The following is a 25,063-nucleotide window of genomic DNA, read 5'->3' as shown; positions in this document are numbered from 1 at the left end:
GAACTCGGAGGACGGGGGGGGGGGAGGGAGGGGGGGGCGATTCTCCATCGATTGAATCCTCACCTCCAACGTTCTTTTGGTGGCTGGTGCTGGTTTCCTTTCCTCTCATTGATCCGCCCTCTGATGTCATCACGTTCTGACGCGAGGGCGGACCAATGGCATCCAGAACCCACGCATCCAGACGTAGAACATTGGAGGTGCAAATTATTATATAGGATAGGAAACTCTGATCTTTGTTAAGTCCTTTCTTTTTGTTGTCAAAGTATTTTATCATCTTTTCAAAGGTCTCAAATTCCTGGATTATTTAAAGAGTTCCGTTCCACTTAATATTTTCACCACAAGGTAGAGGAAAAGTTTATAAACCATTAAGGCAGAACCTGGGGAAAGCCAATGCTTATCCCTGGTGGTAAGTAGCACAGAAAACCACCTACTTTTTGCGATCCTGCCAGGTACGTGCGACCTGGATTGGCCGCTGTTTGAGATAAAGATGCTGGGGAACTTTCACCTGACCCAGCCTGGCAATTCTTATTTTCTAACGTTTTCCTTGTATTATGTCGTTGTCCTCAAATTCAAATGTTTTGACATGACCTATGGGCAAAGATCAGAAGTACACTAGATTCTGTTCACTGCTGTTACAAGCAAATCTATTGTATTTAATCAGGAAATTACTCTTTGGGTTCGAAATCAATTCTCAAAAATTGGGAAAGATGCTGCCTCAAACGTGGATGTCTACTTACCACAAAAGGTATTGAAGCAGTAGAACCAGAAGAATATAGAATGTTAAAACAATTTCAGGACAATAACAGGCAAGCGGTTTCCAGACAATGCTTTGTACTGAAGGTGATGTCACAATGCCTGTGATATAGTACTGGTGTGACACAAGTGTCTGGCACTATAAAGCCACAGACATTTGGCAGATGGTCATCATTAGTCAGCACTGCAGCTTGTGGGAAACTAGGACAGGAAAAAGAGGCTTTTACAGGTAAGTTACTTTGTGCTGCAAGTAGATTTAAAATAGATGTCGTTTTTTCACATTTCAATGATTATGGGGGGCCATGATATATCTTAGCGCATAAAGTTAGGCACTCCGATGCTGCACATAGAGTGCCAAGATATAGTACAGTCTCGCTTATCTGACATAAACGGGACCGACCTATTGTTGGACAAGTGAAAAGTCGGATATTAAGGAAAATGCTGCATAAACAAAGGCAGAGTTCCTATTTTCAAAAACCGTTCTAAAAGATTTTTAATAGAAATAAATGCGACGTCACGGGGAGGGGTCTTTCGGATATGTCAGATGGTCAGATTAACGAAGGGCGGTTAATCGAGACTGTACTGTACCGTTATAGAATGCTAGCTTAAGTCAACATTAGCATGCTTACATTTAGGCGCAGTCATTTACGCCAGGTGAATGGCAGGTGTCAACGAGCGCACCTAAGCGCGCCATGCTCTGCGTTTAACTGATAGTACTAGGCCCTTTTTACCGCAGCGGGTTAAAAAAGGCTGAAACTAGCCAAGGTCATGCGGCAAGACTGCTCTTACTGCATGGTCGTGCGAGGTGAAGCACTTAGTTGCGGTACGGGCTTCCGCGCTAGCCTGGCAGTAACCATGTAGCACGTGGCACTGCCTGAGTACCACCGGTTTAGTGTCACACTAAAAAATATGGGCTGATTTTCCCTAGAGCATTAAATGGTGCACGCTGGGGAAGGAACTACTGCTGTTGGTAGCTTCAGGTTAGCGTGCCGTAAGCCCAATTGGGCATACCGCCGCTTTGTAAAAGGGACCCATCATTTGGAGACATGTCCATGCTTTGCCCATGTGTACGTCCTCCCTTACAGTTATGTGCTAAGGCACTTAAGCGTTATCTTATATAATAGTGCATAGTAAACTGCGTGTGCGCCAATTAAGGCGCCACTTGTGCGCACAAGATGCACATAACTATGCCCACTTATAGAATTGCCCTGTGTATGTTTAGTCCCAGAATTTTCTGATTCTCCGCTCCAAGGTTACCTTAAACTGGTGGTTCTCACCCTGAGGTGTATGTACCCCTGGGACAAGAGAGCCTGAACTGCAAGAGATAAAAATTACCTGCCACTCACTTAAGAGAAGCCAGCTTTGTTACTTGTGACGATCTACTTTAACACCCACTTGAACCTACCCTACCCTCCTGGTTGGCCTGCTTAGGGTAGGAGAAAAAGGAGGAGAGGCAATTGCTGGGGCTAGAAATGCAATGCTCTGACTGTTCCTTGTGGTGCCTGCTCCCCTCAAGCTTGTAGTGGCTGCTTTCACTCTCCTCCCCAGATAAGGCGGGACTTTAGAGATGGAGTGGCAGGAAGCGTTAAAAAGGGACATAAAGGCTGGCATTTGGGGAAAAAAGTAAAGAGGGAGGCCCTGAAGTAAGAAGAGGTGGGGGGGTTGGGAAAAGACTAAGACAGGGGAATTGAGGCTGCGAAGTTCAGTTAGCAATATGAAATACTCGGTGGTAAGCAGGCCTTTGTTGACAAAAAGGTTATAAAACTATGGATTTGGGCAAAGGGGGTGGAGCAGGCCAAGCTCCTCTCTCCCCGCCTCTTTACTTCAGGCTTCCTGGAAAGGAAAGGGCTGGAGCAGAATACACCCTGCTGTTCTGGAGTGAAAAGAAGTACTGAACCTACCTTCCAAGCTGTTGCCCCCAAAATTAAGTCTCGGTGGTATATGTTTTGATGACGGAAGAGGCCTAAGGAAGTCAAAGAGTTGGGAATCGGGAACACTGAGATGGAGAAGAGATGGGGAGAGGGAAGACACAAAAGCGGCATGAAAAAAAGAGAACAAACAGATTAAAAAGCAGTGATGTGGCAGCATAGGGAACAAGGAGATGAAGGATAAGAGATGGGAGAGAGAAGATGGACTGAGCTAAAGGGCTGGAAAAGTGGAGAATTGAAGGTGGTGAGAAATGAGATTAAACAAAGGTAACTAAGGGACGGGTTTTTTTCATGTCATATTCATTTCATAAATTGTTCTTTACATCAGTGGAGAGAGGAAGAAAGGAAGGGGACAAGTATAAACAGAAATAATAAAATGAACAGGAGAACCAGAAAACAAAAAAGACAGGCAAGAAGAGAGCACAAAAGAGATAAAGGAGGGAAAAAATGCATTTATCTTCAGTTTAAGTACCAGAATAAGAATTTGTGGAGAACTAAATTATTTTATATCCTCTGTGCAATAAACTATCCCCGTGAGAATAATTTTATAACGGGACACCTCTGGGCCTTTTCAGAACAGGCTCCCACATCCAGCCCCAATAGCATGAAAATGCCCATCCACAAATTAACAGCTATAAAGGTATAAGTGTGTACTCTGAGCGTGCATCTGCACCTCAGCTCCATCCAGTCTTAGGCACACTTAAAAAGCAGTAGGGTGCGTAAGTACAGTAAGTACGATCAACACAAACGCTTTTAACACACAGCATAAACAGGCACAGAAAAAAAAAATATTAACCCTCTGTATTTATGACAAATCACACTCACAGCTCAATTTTTTTCAATGTATCTATATTTTTAGCATTTTTTTTTTTAATAAGAAGGACCTATATGTTTGGATTTTTTTAATGAACATTTCGGAGACATTTTTGGCTTCCACAGTATCGGATAGGTAATCAATAGAAATAAAACAAAATAAGACATGGAAAAGAAAATGAGATGATATCTTTTTTTTATTGGACATAACTTGGACATTTCTTGACTGGCTTTCGGGGGTTGCCCATCTTCTTCAGATTAGAAATAAGCAAATGGTGGTTGGGAGGCGGGGATAGTGCTGGGCAGACTTATACGGTCTGTGCCAGAGCCGGTGGTTGGGAGGCGGGGATAGTGCCGGGCAGACTTATACGGTCTGTGCCAGAGCCGGTGGTTGGGAGGCAGGGCTGATGGTTGGGAGGTGAGGATAGTGCTGGGCAGACTTATAGGGTCTGTGCCAGAGCCGGTGGTTGGGAGGAGGGGCTGGTGGTTGGGAGGCGGGGATAGTGCTGGGCAGACTTATACGGTCTGTGCCCTGAAGAGCACAGGTACAAATCAAAGTAGTGTATACACAAAAAGTAGTACATATGAGTTATCTTGTTGGGCAGACTTGATGGACTGTGCAGGTCTTTTTCTGCCGTCATCTACTATGTTACTATGTTACACTGAAGTTTTCAACATTTGGGAAGCTGGTTTTAGACAGCACATCTTATTTAATGGTTGGCAGCTATCCTATTGGAACCAAATACGGAACAGATAAGTGAATTATTCCTACATACTTACTATTAGATGTGGAGTTGGTATATCTTCATTGACTATTTTTGTTAACTTATTTAATCTTGGGGTGTCAGTTTGACAACTTGTTTAATTGGGCATCTCTACTAGCTCAACCAATAGCGATTCCAGTTTAGGCTATTGTGACCACGCGTATGATTCATCAATGGAACATATTTATTTATTTTTGTTACATTTTTGTACTCCGCGCTTTCCCACTCATGGCAGGCTCAATGCGGCTTACATGGGGCAATGGAGGGTTAAGTGACTTGCCCAGAGTCACAAGGAGCTGTCTGTGCCTGATGTGGGAATCCAACTCAGTTCCTCAGTTCCCCAGGACCAAAGTCCACCACCCTAACAACTAGGCCACTCCTCCATTACCACTAGGCCACTCCTCCACTGTTGCTACTATTTGAGATTCTACATGGAATGTTGCTATTCCACTAGTAACATTCCATGTAGAAGTCGGCCCTTGCAGATCACCAATGTGGCCGCGCAGGCTTCTGCTTCTGTGAGTCTGACGTCCTGCACAGAAACAGAAGCCTGCGCAGCCTTCTACATGGAATGTTGCTAGTGGAATAGCAACATTCCATGTAGAATCTCCAATAGTAGCAACATTCCATGTAGAATCTCCAATAGTATCTATTTTATTACATTTGTACCCCGCGCTTTCCCACTCATGGCAGGCTCAATGTGGCTTACATGGGGCAATGGAGGGTTAAATGACTTGCCCAGAGTCACAAGGAGTGACCCCCAGGACCAAAGTCCACCACCCTAACCACTAGGCCACTCCTCCTCCACTCCCATGTGCGATGATGGTTCCAAACCCAGTATTCACTTTTTCACATCATACGTGAGCATGCTGATGAACAGAGCACATTGGAATAGCATGGCATAGCATAGTAGATGACGGCCGATAAATTATATTGAGTGATTATTGTATGAAGTATAAACGAGTTAAGAGATAAATTTTTATGCTATTTTTAATCGAAAAAAAAAGGGGGGGGGTGAAATGAGGTTGGTAGTGCATTTCCATATTCCTATACCCATCTAGAAAGCGAGGAATATAAACTTGGGTATGTAGTGCTCTGTCCCCTTATGGTAAGGCTACCATCAGTCCTGTTTTAAAAGGGCACGTTCTCCTTTTGGGCTCCTTCTGGTGTGTCCTCCAAGGTTTTTATTTATTTTTTTTTTTAGGCAAAAGTTTTCTTTTTCTTAGTGGAGGAATCCTTTCCGTGCCCATGGCCAACATGCCTATTCACAAGATAAGGGAAACCATTCCGTGACTATTAATCAGCCTGCAGGAACAAGGGACACATATCATCAAAACACAAGAATCAGCCATGACAGGGGCTTCACCAGTGGCGTAGCAAGGGGGGCTGCCACCCGGGGCGGTTCGCCATTGCGCCCCCCCCCCCCCGGATGCAGGACGATGACATCCCCCCCCCCGACCCAGTGCCTACCCTGAACTCCGTCTAAACTCCCGCACCCTACCTTTAAAATGCTCAGAAACCAAGGCGAGGCGCAGCGCCTCGCGCCTGCAAGTAAAAGAAGTATGGATGGATCGTCTCATCGTCGATCGGGCCTTCCCTCGCTCTGTCTGTCCCGCCCTCCGCTGACACAACTTCCTATTTCCGCAAGGGCGGGACAGCCAGAGCGAGGGAAGGCCCGATCGACGATGAGACGATCCATCCATACTTCTTTTACTTGCAGGCGCGAGGCGCTGCGCCTCGCCTCGGTTTCTGAGCATTTTTAAAAGGTAGGGTGCGGGAGCTTAGACGGAGTTCAGGGTAGGCACTGGGTCTGGGGGGGGGTGTCATCGTGGTGCACCCGGGGGGGGGGGGGAGCTGGCAAGAAGCACCCTGCTTGAGCTCACACCTGGGGCGGACCGCCCCTCCCGCCCCCCCTTGCTATGCCAGTGGGCTTCACTGTTGCATTTAAAAACCTAAAATCTTTAACATATTATAGAAGTCCAGATAACCCAACTTTTGCTAAGTTTTGACTCTTAAAATTTGCACCAGGGGCAAATTAGTATACACAAACAACAGTCATTCATAAGGAACCATGAAGCAATACATGTGGGGGAAAAGGACCATGCTATTTAAGAGTGAGTTTCTTGTACAATAAAACTAGACAGGTGCAAGAATGAGAAGGAAAAGGGGACTGCCTTTCTGTGATTACAATCAAAGCAGTTTACATATTATATACTGATACTTTTTTTTTTTGTACCCGAGGCAATGGATAGGCTACAGTGTAATTAAGCTCTGGAATTCGTTGCCAGAGAATGTGGTAAAAGCAGTCAGCGGGGTTTAAAAAAAGGTTTGGATAATTTCCTAAAAGAAAAGTCCATTATTAAGATGGACTTGGGAAAATCCACTGCATATTTTAGAATAAGCTGCATAAAATCTGTTACTGTTCTGGGAATCTTGCCAGGTACTTCTGACCTGGACTGGCCACTGTTGGAAACAGGATACTGGACTTGATGGACTTTCAAGTCTGTCCCAGTATGGCAACGCTTATGTGCTTAATGCTGATCTTTTGTCATATGTGTTACAGATTTCATACTAATTTGCCCCTGTCTAATATCGCGGCTACTGATTATTGGTCAGTCTGGACAGATGGGAGGTGCTAAAGACAGAGAGAGGTGCCAGACTCCAGAGGTACATTTTGCACAGCTGATCTCTTTTCCCTTTTTGCTCTGGAAATCTCCACTCACTTGCTGTCCGCTCCGTGACCACTGCACGTGCTCTGGGTCCCTGTAGGGCTACCTCAGTGGAAATCTCTCCATATAGGTCCGCTCCCCTGCTCACCTTCAGTTAAAGGAAAGAAAGAGGTGGTTAAATTTGAGTAGAAAGCAATTATCATTGATACACGATTCACTTTTATTTGACCAAAGTTTCTTCATTCAAGGAAAGAGAAGGAACATCATATTAACCCATGACCTACTGGAGAACAGAATAAAATTCCAAAACACAAGTGCCACTTTGTGAAGGAAATGAGAAAATAATTTCCCTCCTTTTGAAGGGGCTGAGAAAACTAGGGAGCCAAGTGCTTACTTTGCAGACCTGACACCTGTTATCACTTGGGCCAATTAAGGTACCGGTGATTTACAATCTCACAGACTCCGGTAAGCATAAAAAGTTTAAGGAGACAGCTCATCTTCAGAATTTTCGTGTAATAACTGACAGACACAATGCTTGCAAAGAAAAGATGATTTTTCTTTCCATACCATTAAATATCATAATAGTTATAAGTCAATGGACCACACTTCTGTCTTGCCGAAGAAGTTGTTTTCTGATTCAGAAACAAGCAGAACACTTCCAAGTGCCTGGACCAAGATAGAAGCAATTGTTAACTCTGCAATTTCAAAATATTTTATTGACTGTATGTTAAAAGTACTGGAAAAGAACGCACCTTACTGTAGTGTACTCATGGATGGCTGAAACCATTTTGCTACTAAACCTTTTTCAAAGGTAATACAGTATTTTAACTAGAAAATGGTGGTCTGCAGGACAAACTGACAGAACTCTAGAGACCACTCAAATGAGACTGCCAATATAAACTCCTCTTACTGACTTACAAAGTGCATTCACTCTTCAGCTCCTCAGTACCTCTCTACTCATATCTCTCCCTACACTCCTCCTCAGGAACTCCATTCATCAGGGTAAAATCTCTCTTATCTGTACCCTTCTCCTCCACTGCCAACTCCAGAGTTCCTTTTATCTTGCTGCACCATACACCTGGAATAGAGTTCCTGAGTCAGTACGTGAAACGCCATCTCTGGCAGTCTTCAAATCTAGGCTAAAAGCCCACCTTTTTAAAGCTGCTTTTAATTCCTAACCCCTATTCACTTGTTCAGTACCCATGTCTGTTTATCATTCCCACCTTAGTAACGTCCTTACCTGTCCTGTTTGCCTGGCCTGATTAAGCTTTGTCGAGCAGGGACTGTCTCCTACATGTTCAAGTGTACAGCCCTGGTACGTTTAGTAACGCTATAGAAACGATAAGTTAGTAGTCCCCTCAAAACAAAAATGTGACCTCAACCTTATGTCTCACACCTTATGACTCTGCTATTTCAACTACTAGAGTCAAAATTCTTCTCATGAAAAACTTTGCTCCTCTTCACTATTACATCCATATGTCGGGTTACTGAATTGCAAGCTTTCGTTCACTACCTACCCAAGTAGTTTCTAAATTTCATATCAATCAATCATGCTGCCCGTTTTTCTTCCCACCGCCACAGCTGAATGTTTATCAACCAAAACATCCTACTCTGGAGTGTAAGCGAGTTCTACAAATATATATTTAAGAAAAAGTGAATCAACGAACTTTCTCAACTTTTTCTCTCACATAATCCAAACAACACTGATGCAACTTCACTTTCTCTATGGACAAGCAGGATCACAATAGCCACAGTTGTAAAGTGCTACATTCAGTTTGGGAAGCTGTATAATTTCTCATATATATATATATATATATATATGAAAGTGAAGTTGCACTCCTGTAATGGCTGTTCTCCCTGGACAGCAGAATCCAACAGCCACACAATCCCACCCATCCTTCCCAAGGTTGAAGCATGCTTTTGAAAGAACTGAAGCACTCTGATGAGCAGAAACTCTGGCACACAGCTCAGAAATCTGTTCCAGAGGTTTCTGAAACAAGGGATCGGCAGCTCCACCAGGTGATGACATCACCCAGGGCTGGTGGTTGGGAGGTGGGGATAGTGCTGGGCAGACTTATATGGTCTGTGCCAAAGCCGGTGGTGGGAGGCAGGGCAAACTTATACGGTCTGTGCCCTGAAAAAGACAGGTACAAATCAAGGTAAGGTATACACAAAAAATGGCACATGTGAGTTCATCTTGTTGGGCAGACTGGATGGACCGTGCAGGTCTTTTTCTGCCGTCATCTACTATGTTACTATCCAGCTTATAATTGAAAAAGAAAAACGCCTATATTGCAACCCAAATCGGGAGATAGACGTTTATCTCACAAAAACGAATAAAGCGGTATAATCGAAAGCCGAATTTGGACGTTTTCAACTGCACTCCGTCGCGGATGCGGACAAAGTTGATGGGGGCGTGTCAAAGGCGTGGTGAAGGCAGAACTGGGGCGTGGTTATCGGCTGATCAGAGATGGGCGCCTTTCGCCGATAATGGAAGAAAAATATGTGTTTTTAGCGAGAATTTAGGGCACTTTTCCTGGACCCTGTTTTTTCCACGAATAGGGCCCCAAAAAGTGCCCTAAACGACCAGATGACCACTGGAGGGAGTCGGGGATGACCTCCCCTGACTCCCCCAGTGGTCACAAACCCCCTCCCACCACAAAATATGCTGTTTCACAACTTTTTATGTTCACCCTCAAATGTCATACCCACCTCCCTGGCAGCAGTATGCAGGTCACTGGAGCAGTTATTAGGGGGTGCAGTGGACGTCAGGCAGGTAGACCCAGGCCCATCCCCCCCACCTGTTACACTTGTGCTGGTAAATGGGAGCCCTCCACACCGCCCCCCCAAACCCACTGTACCCACATGTAGGTGCCCCCCTTCACCCCTTAGGGCTATAGTAATGGTGTAGACTTGTGGGTGGTGGGTTTTTGAGGGGGATTTGGGGGGCTCAACACACAAGGGAAGGGTGCTATGCACCTGGGAGCTCTTTTTACCTTTTTTTTTTTTTTTTTTTGTAACAGTGCCCCCTAGGGTGGCCCGGTTGGTGTCCTGGCATGTGAGGGGGACCAGTGCACTACGAATTCTGGCCCCTCCCACGAATAAATGTCTTGGAGTTATTTGTTTTTGAGCTGGGCGCTTTCGGTTTCCATTATCACTGAAAAAACAAAAACGCCCAGCTCACAAATTGTCGAATAAACCATGGACGTCTATTTTTTCCCAAAATACGGTTCGGTCCGCCCCTTCACGGACCCGTTCTTGGAGATAAACGCCCATGGAGATAGACGTTTTCGTTCGATTATGCCCCTCCACGTGTAGTTGTTGTAACGGGTGTTCATGGACAGCAGGATCCATGAGTGCAACTTTGACTAATATGACTAGTGCTGATTTTCAGGGCTATTGGTCTAACTTAGCTGTCAACATCTAAATATAGCAAGCTTAAAACTAGGCCTGATCCCCCTCCTCCTCTCCCCAATGTACAATACAGGACTGAGGCGATGTCTTAATATATACCTCCAGATCCTTCCTCACCCATCTGATTGTCAAAGAATAGAGCAAAAAGGGAAGGGGGGAAAAAAAAAACCTTCCCCCTCCATGACATCCCTCCCTCTCACCCAATTCCTTAGGAAACTGCCCCATTACCAAACTCCCATTCCCCAAAAGTCCCCTACAATGTCCCCAAATCAAACTAGGAAAAGAATCCTGACTTATGCTGCCATCCAAAAGGGAAGCAAAAAGCAACCAAATGTGTGCAAAAATGTAATCCCCACTAAGGGCTCATTCAAACTACAATAGGACAATTTTCAACAGAGTGCCCTTCGGTATGGGCCCTAAAGTGATTGACTGGGTTAAACACTAGTTAAGTGGAAGGAGACAAAGGGTAGCAGTAAATGGAGCTTGCTCAGAGGAAAAGGATGTTATCAAATGTCGTACCACAGAGATCGGTCCTTGGGCCAGCTCTTTTTAACATTTGTGAGTAATATTGCAGATGGCCTTGTCTGGTAAGGTTTGTCTCTTTGCGGATGATACCAAACTCTGTAATAGGGTACACACCCCGGAGGGTGTGGATAGCACGCAGAGGCATCTGGCAAAGCTTGAAGAATGGTCCAGCAATTGGCAACTTTAGATTTAATGCTAAAAAAAATGCAGAGTCCTACATTTAGGTTGCAAAAATCTAAAGGAATGGTATAGTATAGGGGGTTGAAGTACTTCTCTGTACGAACGAAGAGCGACGAGACTTGGGGGTGATTGTGTCGGATGATCACAAGGTGGCCAAACAGGTAGAAAAGGGGACTGTCAAAGCCAAAAGGGTATTTGGGTGCATAGGGAGAGGAATGGCCAACAGGGGGAAAAAAAAAAAGAGAGGTGATAGTACCCTTGTATAAGTCTCTGGTGAAGGCCCCATTAACAATGGACACTTTGGCATTGGGGGCTTCTTTTTATCTTAATTATCATGCAAGTGTGTTGTTAAGTATACTGGGATAAAATATGTCTTTTTTCTTGCAGAATAATTATGTGCCTTTATAGATTTAAAAAAGGTCCACACAGTATTACCCACGGTTGAGAATAAATAATAAGGGAAGGGTATAGCGTGTTATGGCGTTTATATGTGAAATAATATTTTGAAGCTTATCTCCTGAGTTATATGTTACACAGACCCCCTTAAATTGTGGTCTAAAGAAGATTAACCATTTGCCTTTTCTTTTTATTATTTGATGAAATTTTTTACCTCTCTGATTTTCTTGTTCAAGTGTAATGACTTGGAAATTGACTATATACTAATAAACAGGAAATTTAAAAAAAATATAAAAATATAAACACCTCTGTGGCATTAAGTACAAGAGGTGAGCCTCTTCAAATGAAGGAAAACTCTGAATAAGAGGGCATAGGATGAAGTTAAGAGGTTATAGGCTCAGGAGTAATCTGAGGAAATTACTTTTTCACAGAAATGGTGGTGGATTGCCTCCCGGTGAAAGTGGTGGCGAGGAGGAGGACTATGTCTGAATTTAGAAAGCCTGGGTCAGGCACGTGGGATCTCTTAGAGAAAGGAGGAGACAGTGATTTGCTGTAGATGGGCAGACTGGAGGGCCCATTTAGCCCTAAATCTGCCATCATGTTTCCATGTGCATATCAAAATTGTGCATTGAAACTATGTTTGTGTACAAGTATAGCTTTTTTGAAATTTAATTAATTTTTTTTGTGTTAGTAACAATGTCACAATAAGTTTGTTTTGAACATTTTTTCCACAAGAAGTTACTTTTAAGCTTACTAAATTTGATAAATAGTAATGGACTAATGATTAAATTTGATCAGCACTTTTTTGAAATAGTAAACAGTGCTTTTATGTACGACTAGCCGTTAAGCCCGTTAAAACGGGCGAGATTTCCAGCTACCCTCCTCGCCGCCGCTCCCTCCCCCCTCCGTGCCGGGCCTCCTGCACTGACCTGACAGCACCTCTCACCTCCGTGTGAAAGCGCTGCAGGCAGCAGCAGATCGGGGATGGGGGGGGGAGGGTGGAGGTTGGTGCACGCGATGTTCGTTTCCAGGCTCCAGCGGCAGCGTCCGACAGTCCGACTCCTTTTCCTCTCTGTTCCGCCCTCTGACGTCATCACGTCTTGACGCGAGGGCGGGACAGAGAGGGAAGTCTCTACTGCGCATATTGCAGGTGAGTCGGTCACTTGCCATTTTATATGTTTGATAGCCCTTAAAAACACGTTTTACTATAATTTAAAGGAGTCCTTAGTGGAATTACATTTTGTGTTATTCCCTGCTGGTATCTAGCATTTCCTTGATTTATGTTAGACCAGGCCTCAACAAATTATTCATTAAATCTAGGAGGCCAGTGGCTGAGACCTCTTTTGCTTCTCTTTCCCCACCCCTCCAACATTGTCCCCAGTGAACTTCAGGGAGGGAGAAATTCCCTCCCAGATCAACAATAGCTCTTTTAGAAATCGATTTATTAAGCCTGGTTTCCTATTCTGTGTCTGTGGGCAAAGAAACATTATTAAATCGCGTCTCTCTCTTTTTTTTTTTTTTTTTAAATATACTTTTTATTGATGGGGTCTGGGTCGACAGATTTACAACATACTTTGTACAGCTGAACAGAATATATCATAACAATCAATATTCTCCTTCACTCTATAACAAAACACTCAAATACTGCCATCCAGGCGGGAAAGTGTACATTTATGAGCACAAATGGCAGTAAAAGCTCCTAAACATTTTTCAGCCACAGCCTGTAACTGTCAGAGAGGCATTCACATGGATGAAGTATGGATGGGACATAGACGGGGCAGAATATTTTAAGTCACACGTTTAACTGCCAAATTTAGGAGCCTTTTTACAAAGCACGCTGAAAAATGGCCTGCGGTAGTGCAGACGCGTGTTTTGGGCGTGTGCAGAATCATTTTTCAGTGCACCTGTAAAAAGTGTCTTTTTAAAAATTTTTGCCGAAAACAGACATGCAGCAAAATGAAAATTGCCACCTGTCCATTTTGGATCCGACACCTTACCGCCAGCCACTGACACTAGCGGCATAGATTCGCGCGCTAACCGGGTGGTAATGACCTACGCACGTCAAATGCCACTTGGTACACGCCCAATATGCGTGTCTGAAAATAAAAATTATTTTTCGGACGTGCGCCAAAAAATGAAATTACCACAAGAGCCACGCGGTAGCCGGGCAGTAACTCCATTTTGGCGCACACTGGGCGCGGGAAGACGCTTAGTAAAAGGGCCCCTTAGGTGCTAATATTTTCACCAGCCATACACCTGGTGTAGATGTTGCAGTTACATTAAGAAACGTCACTGCCGATTTATGCTTGTATTCTAGAAGAACGTTTGTGTACAGGCTCACTGCCCAAGGAAATATAGCATCTCAGTTTTGGAGACTTACAGAATTGTCCCCATTACAGTCTCTTAATGTTCATCGGCAAATCACTGGTAGAAACCAGCAGTCTCCATTCCCAAAGCAGTGTGAGAGCACCCTCTTGAGGGGTGAAGCAATGAGGCAACTGCCTACTGTTTTCACATATTGCCTGGTTCTCAAAGAGGCTGTCCATATCCCCCCTTCCTCCAGCCTTCCCCCAATCTCTTGCTGACTGTATCTGTTATTCCCAGGTAACTAACGTGCTTGGGAGTCTGCCACCTATTCACCTTGCCTTATTATTTGAAGAGCATCTCCCACCTCCACACTGTGGTTTGGTTCTTGGTAAGCATAAGCTTCTCCATGCAGGAAGTTCAGGCTAGTCTCACGATTTCGAGTCCTGTGAGACTTCCCAGTCTTCCTGCACTGTGCAGCTCAAGCTTAAGGAGAGCCCAATCACAGTGTGGAAGAGGGAGAGGCATGGTTTCTCAGGGAGCTCTACAAAAGGATAAATTTGGACACATGAAATCCCAGGTGCAAGGGTGCAATTTCTAGGTGGTATGGAGGGGCATTTTCGAAAGAAAGGTCCGTTGCAATTTGGACATCCTTGCAAAACGGTGAAATCTAGGGGCGGGGAAACCTGTATTTTCGAAACAAGATGAACGTCCATCTTTTGTTTCGAAAATATCATCAGAGATGTCGAAATCCTTAAATTTGGACATCCCTAGACATGGACGTTTCTGACTTTTGGCGATTTCCGAAACCAAAGACGTCCATGTCGAAAACATCCTAATGCAAGCCATTTGGATGTGGGAGGAGCCAGCATTTGTAGTGCACTGGTCTCCCTGACATGCCAGGACACCAAACCGGGCACCCTACAGGGCACTGCAGTGGACTTCATAAAATGCTCCCAGGAGCATAGCTCCCTTACCTTGTATGCAGAGCCCCCCCCAAACCCACTACCCACAACTGTACACCACTACCATAGCCCTCACGGGTGAAGGGGGGGCCCCTAGATGTGGGTACAGTGGGTTTGTGGTGGGTTTGGTTTTGGAGAGCTCAACCGTTTCCTCCACAAATGTAACAGGTGGGGAGGGGTATGGGCCTGGGTCCGGCCTGTCTGAAGTGCACTGCAATACCCACTAAACTGCTCCCAGGACCCTGCATGCGCTGTCATGGACCTGAGTATGACATCTGAGGCTGGCACGACATATTTTTAAAGATGTTTTTTCAGGGTAGAAGGGGGTTAGTGACCACTGGGGAGTAACGGGAGGTCGTCCCTGATTCCCTCCGGTGATCATCTGGTCATTTCGGCCACCTTTTGTGCCTTATTTGTAATAAAAACACGTCGGGTGAAACGTCCAAGTGTTCATCAGGGACGTCCTTGTTTTTTCAATTAGGGTCAAAGACATCAAAGTGTAGGCACGCCCAAGTCCCACCTTCGCTACGCCTCCGCCATGCCCCTTGAATTTGGTCGTCCTTCCGACGGAGTGCAGTTGGAGACGTCCAAAATCAGTGTTTCGATTATACCGATTTGGACGTCTCTAGGAGAAGGACGTCCATCTTCCGTTTTATGTCGAAAGATGGACGGCCTTCCTTTCGAAAATGAGCCTGATGGCGACCTGGCTCACAGGGATTTCTTGAGCTCTATGTTAAGCCGATCTAATTTTATTGTAAAGTACAAATAAAGAGATCAGAGAGATTTATAATGTAACTATATCGATTCTTAGGGGTTGTCTGTAATATAATTATAAGGCTACTATTTAATACTTGGAGAAGTTTAGGGCCTTTGGCACCGCAGGGCCTAGGCCATATTTTTAAGATTTATTTACCACCTTTTTTGAAGAAATTAATTCAGTGTGGAAGTACAGCAAGTGTAACTAGACAAAGGCAGTTTACACAGTTACAATATCTGAATTCAAGAAAACATGGGACAAGCAGGAGGATCTCGGAAGGAGAAGAAAGATTAGAGAAAGACTGGGATATTGGTTTCAGTGGGTAGATCAGATAAGGCCATACTGTATATTCTTTTCCTGCCATCATAGACTATGTTTCTATGATCATAATAAATACTCAAATATCAGCACCGTACATAATTAGAACAGCAAGGTAAATCTGGAAATAGATAAATAAAATCATTAACAATACTATTAAAACACAGGAAGTCATTGCAAAAAATAGAAGTGTGAAACTCACAGTCAACATCTTAAGAGAGATGGAACATGCACACAAGAGACTATAAACAAAGGCTGAGCATTCAAATTACCCAATCCCAAGAGGGAGATTTTAGACCAGTACTGGATTTCTAAGAACCCTCTCCTGGTGCATGTTAGGTCACACCTGGCAAGATCCCAAAAAAGTGCAAAGCAATATAAAATGTTTTGTACTTTTTCGGGATCTTGCCAGGTATTTGTGACCTGGATTGGCCACTGTTGGAAACAGGATGCTGGACTTGATGGACCTTTGGTCTTTCCCAGTAAGGCAATACTTATGTACCTATTTCAATGGGTAGAATCAGGGCCTACAAATACCACAATGCTTTGGGATGCAAGTTTAAAACCAGGACTGGCCAAAAAATGTCTCCCTCCTAGAACTGGGTTAACAGACAGCTCTGCAAAGCAGTTGATTAACTTGAAGGAAATATTGCATGTGCAGACGAATAAGGTGTACGCAACTGTTCCCAGAATGCAAAGTAGTAAACTGGTCCAGCTAGTCAGTTGACTCAGCCATTAAAGGGTTGAGAGGAATACAAGGCTTTCACCTATTTCCTGAATTAGAGGTAGTCTTATGTTAGGCAAAGCCTAGTGGGAGTGAATTCCAGAGTGTGGGGGCTGCACCTGAGAAGGCCCACTGGTGGGTGTTACATTACAAAACTTCTTCTTGCAAAGGGTACAGTTAGACATACTCCCTGAGAAAATCTTACAGATCTTAAAGATGCACAGAGGGAAAGCCTGTTCAAGTATGCTGGCCCATTTTCTCTAAGGGCCTTGAAGATCTAAGACAGAATTTTAAATTTGGCCCAGCCAAACGTCAGCTCTGGATACAATGACCAGTTTACAAATAGTTCATAGAGCTCCCTATAATTCACCAACACAAAATGTCAGTATCGCTATAAATTATGAAAACAAGCAAGAGGATCTGCTATACCGGTGGCTACACCCGACCCTTTAGGTCAACCGAAGCACTTCTAAAGAGAACAGAAGACTTTACCCAGGAAGAATGGAGTTTCAGAATTATCCTTCATCATTTCCTTGTACGCTGTCTTGCAGCCTTCATCTAAACCCTTTTACTCCTCCTCCGAGAGATAATCTGCGGCACCATCAACCGTCACCAGCACCTGAAAAAGAAATGCAGATCCCCATGCATCATGCTGTTTGGTTTGTTACTTTTGATTTGGTTTTGAGCAGATTTTGTCAAGAGATCAGAAGGGAAGTACATTGGGATTACCGCCTGTATTTGTGGACGTACTCATATTCTAGGATATTCAGCAGAGGCAGCCCATAAGGTTAAGACCTGAGCAGTGGTAACAAACATGTGCGTAGGATGGATGGTAAAGAAATTAGTCTTAGTTATCCTGAAAAGGATCTCAGTGTCAATGTTGGTGCTATCTAGAAATGTTAGCATGACGTCAAGTCACAAGAAGCACATATCAGTTGCTTTTCATTGCATAAAGAGGAGTCATATACAGGGATCAAGTTATTACTCCACAACTAGATAAGGTTCTAGTACTACACCTGGTATGTAAGATATGCGTTTGCTCTCATCTGAAGAGGGAAGTAATAAAGCTGAAGAAAGTAAAGTGAAGAGCAGCTAAATCATCTGAGAATGAAATACTCAATACAATATCTAAGGCCAGGAGAAATATTCCCCCTCAAGAGGAAGAGACTAATCTAATCTATATATTTACAACCCACCTAATCCCAATAGGTTCAAGGAGCTTACAATAAAGAAGCCAACACAATATTGTTGGGAAGTTATACCAATTTACAAAAAAGCAATAAAGAAAATCATATCAAACACCACACTAAGATTCTTCAGGTTCAATGACTACATTGCAAATCTTCTTGCAATTCCTTTTGTAATCTGTAAGAGTAAGTTACTGCAAATTCTAATCACTTGAAAAGAAAAAGTACCATCCAGAATGCCTTTTACTGTTGGATATCTGAACGACCATGAGGTCAAAAAGCGAGAAAAGCGAAGGATGAGGGGAGATATGATTGAGGTCTACAAAATCCTGAGTGGTGTAGAACGAGTAGAAGTGAATCGATTTTTTTACTCGTTCCAAAAATACAAAGGCTAGGGGACACTCAAGGAAGTTACATGGAAATACTTTTAAAATAAATAGGAAATATTTTTCAGTCAACAAATAGATAAGCTCTGGAACTCTTTGCCGGAAGATATAGTAACAGCCGTTAGTATACATTAAATATTGCCATACTGGAACAGACCAAAGGTCCATCAACAAGTCCAGCAACCTGTTTCCAACAGTGGCGAATCAAGTACATGGCAAGATCCCAAAACAGTACCCATTTACTATGTTATCCTAGAAATAAGCAGTGGGTTTAAAAGCGTTTGCACAAGTTCCAGAAGGAAAAGTCCATTATCTCATGGAGAAGTCACTGCTTGCCCTGGGATTGGTAGCATGGAATGTTGCTACCATTAGAGTTTCTGCCAGGTACTTGTGACCTGGATTGGCCACTGTTGGAAACAGAATGCTGGGCTAGATTGACCATTGGTCTGACCCAATATGGCTACTCTTATGTTCTTATAGGAGAGTGAACAATAAAAATATTCCATGCAAGACCATTCATGATCTTGAAAACCAACAGTTTTTTTTTAATGTTATACACGTCTTAATTGAAAACCAGTACAGCTGGATAAGCAAAGGGAATTATGGGAATTAAAAATTAGTTTGCAGTGGTGTTTTCTAACAACTGGAGATTTTTAAAAGCAATTAATGGAAACCCCTAAATATAAAGGGTTACAATAGTCTAATTGTGGGAGTAAAAGTCTGGACCAACAGCCTAAAGAGATCCTTATGAGAAAAAAAATAAATAAAGACCTGGTTGACCTCAACTGTTGAACACTGAAAACAAAATTCTAACTAAACTGTTCACTTGAGTTCCATTGATCAACTAGACTAGAGTCAATATCATTCCTAGTACCCTTGATTATTTTTTTTTTGAGAGGTTCACCTGAATTAAGTGTACCCGCCCATTGGTAAAGGGTTGATTAAGCTATTTAACCATGTTTTCTCATTATTGAGCTTTAAAAAGTGTATCAGAATCCATGCCCTCCCACGGGAGGTGGTGGAGATGAAATGGTAATGGGAATTCAAACATGCGTGGGATAAACACAAAGGAATCCTGTTTAGAAGGAATGGTTCCACAGAATCTTAGCAGAGAATTAGATGGTGATGTCGGTAATTGGGAAACAAAAGGGAGCTGGGCAGACTTCTACGGTCTATGCCCTGATTGTGACTGAATAGATAGAGATGGGCTGGAGTGTAAATTTTAAGGGGCTTTAATGTTAGCGTCAGAACTTAGTACAAGAACAGTGCTGGGCAGACTTCTACGATCTGTGCCCCCAGAAAGGCAAGGACAAATCAACTTGGGTTAACTATAAAGTTATCACATACCATGTAAAATGAGTTTATCTTCTTGGCCAGACTGGATGGACCGTACAGGTCTTTATCTGCCGTCATTTACCATGTTATATGTTACTATATAGCATAGCATTGTATAGTACAGTATAGCATTTCAAATCAATGTATCTAACTTTTGAAAAGTTGATATGACCTGAGTCTATAAATACTTGAAAGGTTAGCCAATATTGGTTGGATAATGTATACATTATTTGACATGGAAGTGATTTAAGAAGGCTAAAGGTAGAGGAGTGGCCTAGTGGTTAGGGTGGTGGACTTTGGTCCTGAGGAACTGAGTTCGATTCCCACTTCAGGCACAGGCAGCTCCTTGTGACTCTGGCAAGTCACTTAACCCTCCATTTGCCCCATGTAAGCCGCATTGAGCCTGCCATGAGTGGGAAAGCGCGGGGTACAAATGTAATAAAATAGATACTATTGGAGATTCTACATGGAATGTTGCTACTATTGGAGATTCTACATGGAATGTTGCTATTCCACTAGCAACATTCCATGTAGAAGGCTGCGCAGGCTTCTGCTTCTGTGAGTCTGACGTCCTGCACGTACGTGCAGGACGTCAGACTCACAGAAGCAGAAGCCTGCGCGGCCACATTGGTGATCTGCAAGGGCCGACTTCTACATGGAATGTTGCTAGTGGAATAGCAACATTCCATGTAGAATCTCAAATAGTAGCAACAGTGGAGGAGTGGTCCTAGTGGTAATGGAGGAGTGGCCTAGTGGTTAGGGTGGTGGACTTTGGTCCTGAGGAACTGAGTTCGATACCCACCTCAGGCACAGGCAGCTCCTTGTGACTCTGGGCAAGTCACTTAACCCTCCATTGCCTGCCACATTGAGCCTGCCATGAGTGGGAAAAAAGTGCAGGGTACAATGTAACAAAAAAAAAAATAAAGTAACATTAGGACAAACTATTTCTTCAATGTGTATACTATTGAGAGAGAGGAGACTATCCTTCCCATCTCCAAAATTAACCAGTTTCAGCTTTAAAAAACTGCAATTCTGGCCCCACTGCTGCAAAATCTGCAGTTATTTATTAATTTATTTTAAAAATCCGCACATACAACTTTACACCAGCATCCACTAGGTGTAAGATTATTTTTAAAAATGAAATCAGTGCTTTTACACTTGGTCTAACATCAGGCTTGCTATACTCTGTCAAATCAAAGGTCCATCTAGCCCAGTATCCATTTCCAACAGGTGCCAATCCAGGTCACAAGTACCTGGCAGGATCCTAACACTATCCTCCTGTTTACTATGCCATATTAAACGGCTGTGTTGGCATGGCCATGAAGAAGACACTAGCTCTGGCTTAGTAAACATTTTAAAAAAAGAAAAACAGGATAACATCAATACATTGTCCCAATTTCCCAGGATAACAGAATATTTAGAAATATATACTGTTCGTTATAAGGCTGAAAACTCGATCCAATGAAAATGCAACAATATCAACAACTGAACCAATATAACACCATATATTTAAACAAAATTAATTAGCTTGTAGGAAAAAAAAAGAGACTCCTTGACAAATAAATAATGGAGCACTGACTCTGTGACCGATGAGACCTTTCCCTCTCTTTTTTCCTACAAGCTAATTAATTTCGTTTAAATACGTGGTGTTATATTGGTTCAGTTTGTTGATATTACAGCAGGTACAGTTTAACATAAAACTTACAACTTTGTTAACAGCATAACAATAGTAAAATAACAAAGAATAAACATAAATACAATCAATAAGGTGAAACAGTAAATTGAAACTTAATAACAGAACTATCGTGAAACAGCATCAAAAATATCTTTATTTAGGCACATTTTTACCCCACATTTTCCCACATAAGCACTAACAGGCACAATGTGGCTTACACAAATTCAAGAGGATACAATACAAATCAATATACATTTAATACCACTGAATTCAAACACCAGAGATATAATACGATGTTAGCATAATACTAATGATACGCCTAGTAAGCATGCACTAGAACATTCAACTAACACAGGGCCCCTTTTACCAGGCTGCAGTAAAAGGGGCCTGCGTTGGCATGTGTTTTTCATGCAGCCATGGCCCCTTTTTACCGCAGTAGGTAAAAGCGGGAGCTTTAACCGCCACCCATTCAGCTGATGGTAGGGCTCCCATGCTAACCCAGCGGTAACCGGGTACATTCCGGCACTACAAAAATAAATATATTCTGTCGCACCAAATATGTCGTCACACTAGGGGTCGGAAGTACTGGCCGGGCTGCTGCGGTAGGCCTGGCGGTACTTCTTGTTTAGCGAGCGGCAAGCCCGCGTTGGGCTTACCGCCGCTTAGTAAAAGGGGCCCACAGATATGATGCTAAAGATGTTCTACAATACGGCATATGTGAAGGGGCTCAGAAACTCACTGTGACGAAAGTGAAAAACTCACACAATAGCCACCTTTCTCTACCATCGGCACTTCCTCATTGATTTAAGACATTAGATGTATAAAGCACTTAAAAGTTGAGAACTGAGGCAAACAAAATTATTTAAACAGAAAGTATAGAGGCAAGAATTATTTCAGAAAAATCCTCCAAAAAAATCATGGAAGAAAAGTGTCCATCAATAATAGTTCACATCATCTTATAAATCCTCAGTATCAGATTCAGCGAGGATTGGTCCGGTGTAATAACATTCATTTTATCCACCCCGACTTGGATCCAAGTTTCGCAATCATGTGCTTCATCAGGGGATACCCTACCTACCTTACAGAAAAGTAGTGGCTTACCCCCAAGTCTACCTTAATAACAGTTAATGGACTTTTCTTCCAGAAATTTGTCCAAACCGTTTTTAATCCAGCTACTCTAACTGCTTTACCACATCCTCGGACAGGGAGTTCCTATGCGTAAAAATCTGAGAAAATAATTTTCCCAGTCTGTTTACTAAGGTGTGCTGGCGTTTTTAGAGCATGCTTAAAATTAGCGCACAATGTGTAGGTGCCCATAGGAATATTGTGGGCTCCTACACAGTTAGCACAGGCTAATGGTTAGTGCACGCTAAAAGCACTAATGCGTCTCTAGCACAGCTTAGTTTGTTTTTTTATTTGTACCCCGCGCTTTCCCACTCATGGCAGGCTCAATGCGGCTTACATGGGGCAATGGAGGGTTAGTGACTTGCCCAGAGTCACAAGGAGCTGCCTGTGCCTGAAGTGGGAATTGAACTCAGTTCCTCAGTTCCCCAGGACCAAAGTCCACCACCCTAACCACTAGGCCCTACTACAAAGACTAGGGCCCCTAGTCTTGTACTAACTCTTGATTTGTGTACCCATTCTACTCAGAATTTTATACACCTCTTACACACGCAACTTAACACTAGAGAGCCAAGTGACATCCACAACAAAGAAAAATGTTCCACTCAATGTGGAAACTCAAACGCGTGAAACCATTCTTCCCGAGGGGAACATTTCGCAACCTGATACAATCAATGGTACTAAGCCATGTAGACTACTGCAATGGAATTTATGCGGGATGCAAAGAACAAACCTTAAAGAAACTTCAGACCGCTCAAAACACGGCAGCTAGGCTTATCTTCGGAAAAAACGCGATTTGAAAGTGCAAAACCCCTTCGCGAAAACCTACACTGGCTCCCAATCAAAGAGTGCATTGCTTTCAAAATCTGCACTCTGGTTCACAAAATTATCTATGGTGAAGCTCCGGGATACATAACAGACTTGATCGACCTACCAACTAGAAACACATCCAAATCAACACGAACGTACCTAAATCTGCACTACCCAAGCTGCAAAGGACTCAAATACAAATCAACTTACGCGTCCAGTTTTTCCTACTTAAGCACACAACTGTGGAACGCATTACCAAAAGCCTTGAAAACTACGAACGACCACCTAAACTTCCGGAAAACACTAAAAACTAACCTGTTTAAAAAGGCATACCCTACCGATCCAACATAAATGCCTGATCTCTGCAACACAACAAAACTAAAGAACGTAATGGACATAACACAACTCTTCCGTTGTACGATTCCCTAGTGTGGCTGGGGCCACATGAACTTATCTTACCACAACATCACTTTGTATTTGTTTACACCGGAGTCTGTAACGCCTCTCCGGTACTATATAAGACACATTGAGCCTACAAATAGGTGGGAAAATGTGGGATATAAATGTAACAAATAAATAAATAAAATAAATAACTCCACTCAGTCGTCTCTTTTCCAAGCTGAAGAAGTTAACCTCTTAAGCCCTTCATTATATGAGAGTCGTTCCATTACTGCAATCATTTTGGTTGCCCTGCTCTGTATCTTTTCTGCGTCTGCTATATCATGGGGGAAATAACCTATATTGCGCAGAGGAGGTACAGTCCTAAAAGGATAAAAAGGCATGGAGGAAGTAACCTACACTGTGCCACAGGCAGAACCCTAAAATAAAATAAGGCATGGGATGACATTACATTCAAGCACAGTAGGTATTTCCCCTGTCCTCAAGGGCTTACAATCTAAGGGGCCCTTTTACTAAGCTGCTTGGGCGCCTACGCGTGTCCAATGTGAATCAGTTTGAGTTACCTGGCTATCACTTGGCCCTTGCGGTAATTTCAATTTTTGACGCATGTTTGCTACACCTGCCGGAAAATAATTTTTCTTTTCTGGCGCACAGCAAAAACCGGCGGTAATTGTCATTCTACGCGAATAGACGATTACCGCGCGAGACCTTACCGCTGAGTCAATGGCTGGCAGTAAGGTCTCTGAACCAAAATGGACGCGCGCCAATTTTTATTTCGCCGCACGTCCATTTTCGGCAAAAATTTTTAAAAGGCCTTTTTTTTTTCCAGGCGCGCTGAAAAATGGATCTGCGCGCGCCCAAAACACGCAACTACTCTAGCACAGCCCATTTTCCGGCGCACCTTAGTAAATGGGCCCCCGAGTTTGAATCTGAGGCAACAGAGGGTTAAGTGACTTTCTCCCTGGTCACAAAGACCCTAAACATGCCCAGATTACATGTGTAATTTCTTACTCTCGACCAAAACTTGCCTCTGGGAAGACCTAACCCAAATGTGGCTGAATGTACATATCTCATGGAACATTATGGCTTTCATTTACAAAGCAGATGGAAGTCTCAAAATGGGCAAAAAAAAAAAACATCCATTTGCCAAAAACATCCACACTGCAATTTTTGAAAGGCAGAATCTGGATGTCCTACACTGCAGGGTCATCCAAATAGCAAGGGGGCCTTTCATGGGTGGGACCAGGGAGGGACCAAATTTAGGACGTCCACCAGCAATAATCGAATGGGAAGAAGCGTCCAAGTGAAAAAAAGGATATCCTAAGTTAGACCTGTTTCAATCGTGTCCTGGGTATAAAAAGTTGCCCTGATTGAATAGTTGGCAATTAGAGGGATTAAGGCATGACACCTCCTTTATCCCTAGTGGTTACAAGCAGGGGCGTATCTGCGTGGGGCCTCAGGGGCCTGGGCCCCCGCAGATTTTGCCCTGGCCCCCCTACCGCCATCAACCCTCCCCCGTGCCCGTTCTTACTTTTGCTGGCGGGGGACCCCAACCCCCGCCAGCCGAGGTCTGCTTCCACCTGCCGCTGCCTTCAAAACTTCTCTTCAGCCGGCGGGGGACCCCAAAACCCCCGCCAGC

General features: G+C 43.5%; 1 protein-coding gene across 1 annotated transcript in view; it reads right to left on the bottom strand.

Annotated features, from left to right (window-relative positions):
* Window positions 1-25,063, bottom strand: part of LOC115466020 (zinc finger BED domain-containing protein 4-like) — a 65,737-nt gene that overhangs the window by 16,618 nt on the left and 24,056 nt on the right. The window contains exon 2 of the mRNA XM_030197010.1: window positions 6,982-7,075. Within this exon, the coding sequence (XP_030052870.1) occupies window positions 6,982-7,075 (94 nt within the window). The remainder of the gene's footprint in view (window positions 1-6,981; window positions 7,076-25,063) is intronic.

Source organism: Microcaecilia unicolor, chromosome 1 (genome assembly GCF_901765095.1).
Source record: "Microcaecilia unicolor chromosome 1, aMicUni1.1, whole genome shotgun sequence".
Classification (NCBI taxonomy): Eukaryota; Metazoa; Chordata; class Amphibia; order Gymnophiona; family Siphonopidae; genus Microcaecilia; species Microcaecilia unicolor.
This window is presented reverse-complemented; position numbering and strand designations above follow the sequence as displayed.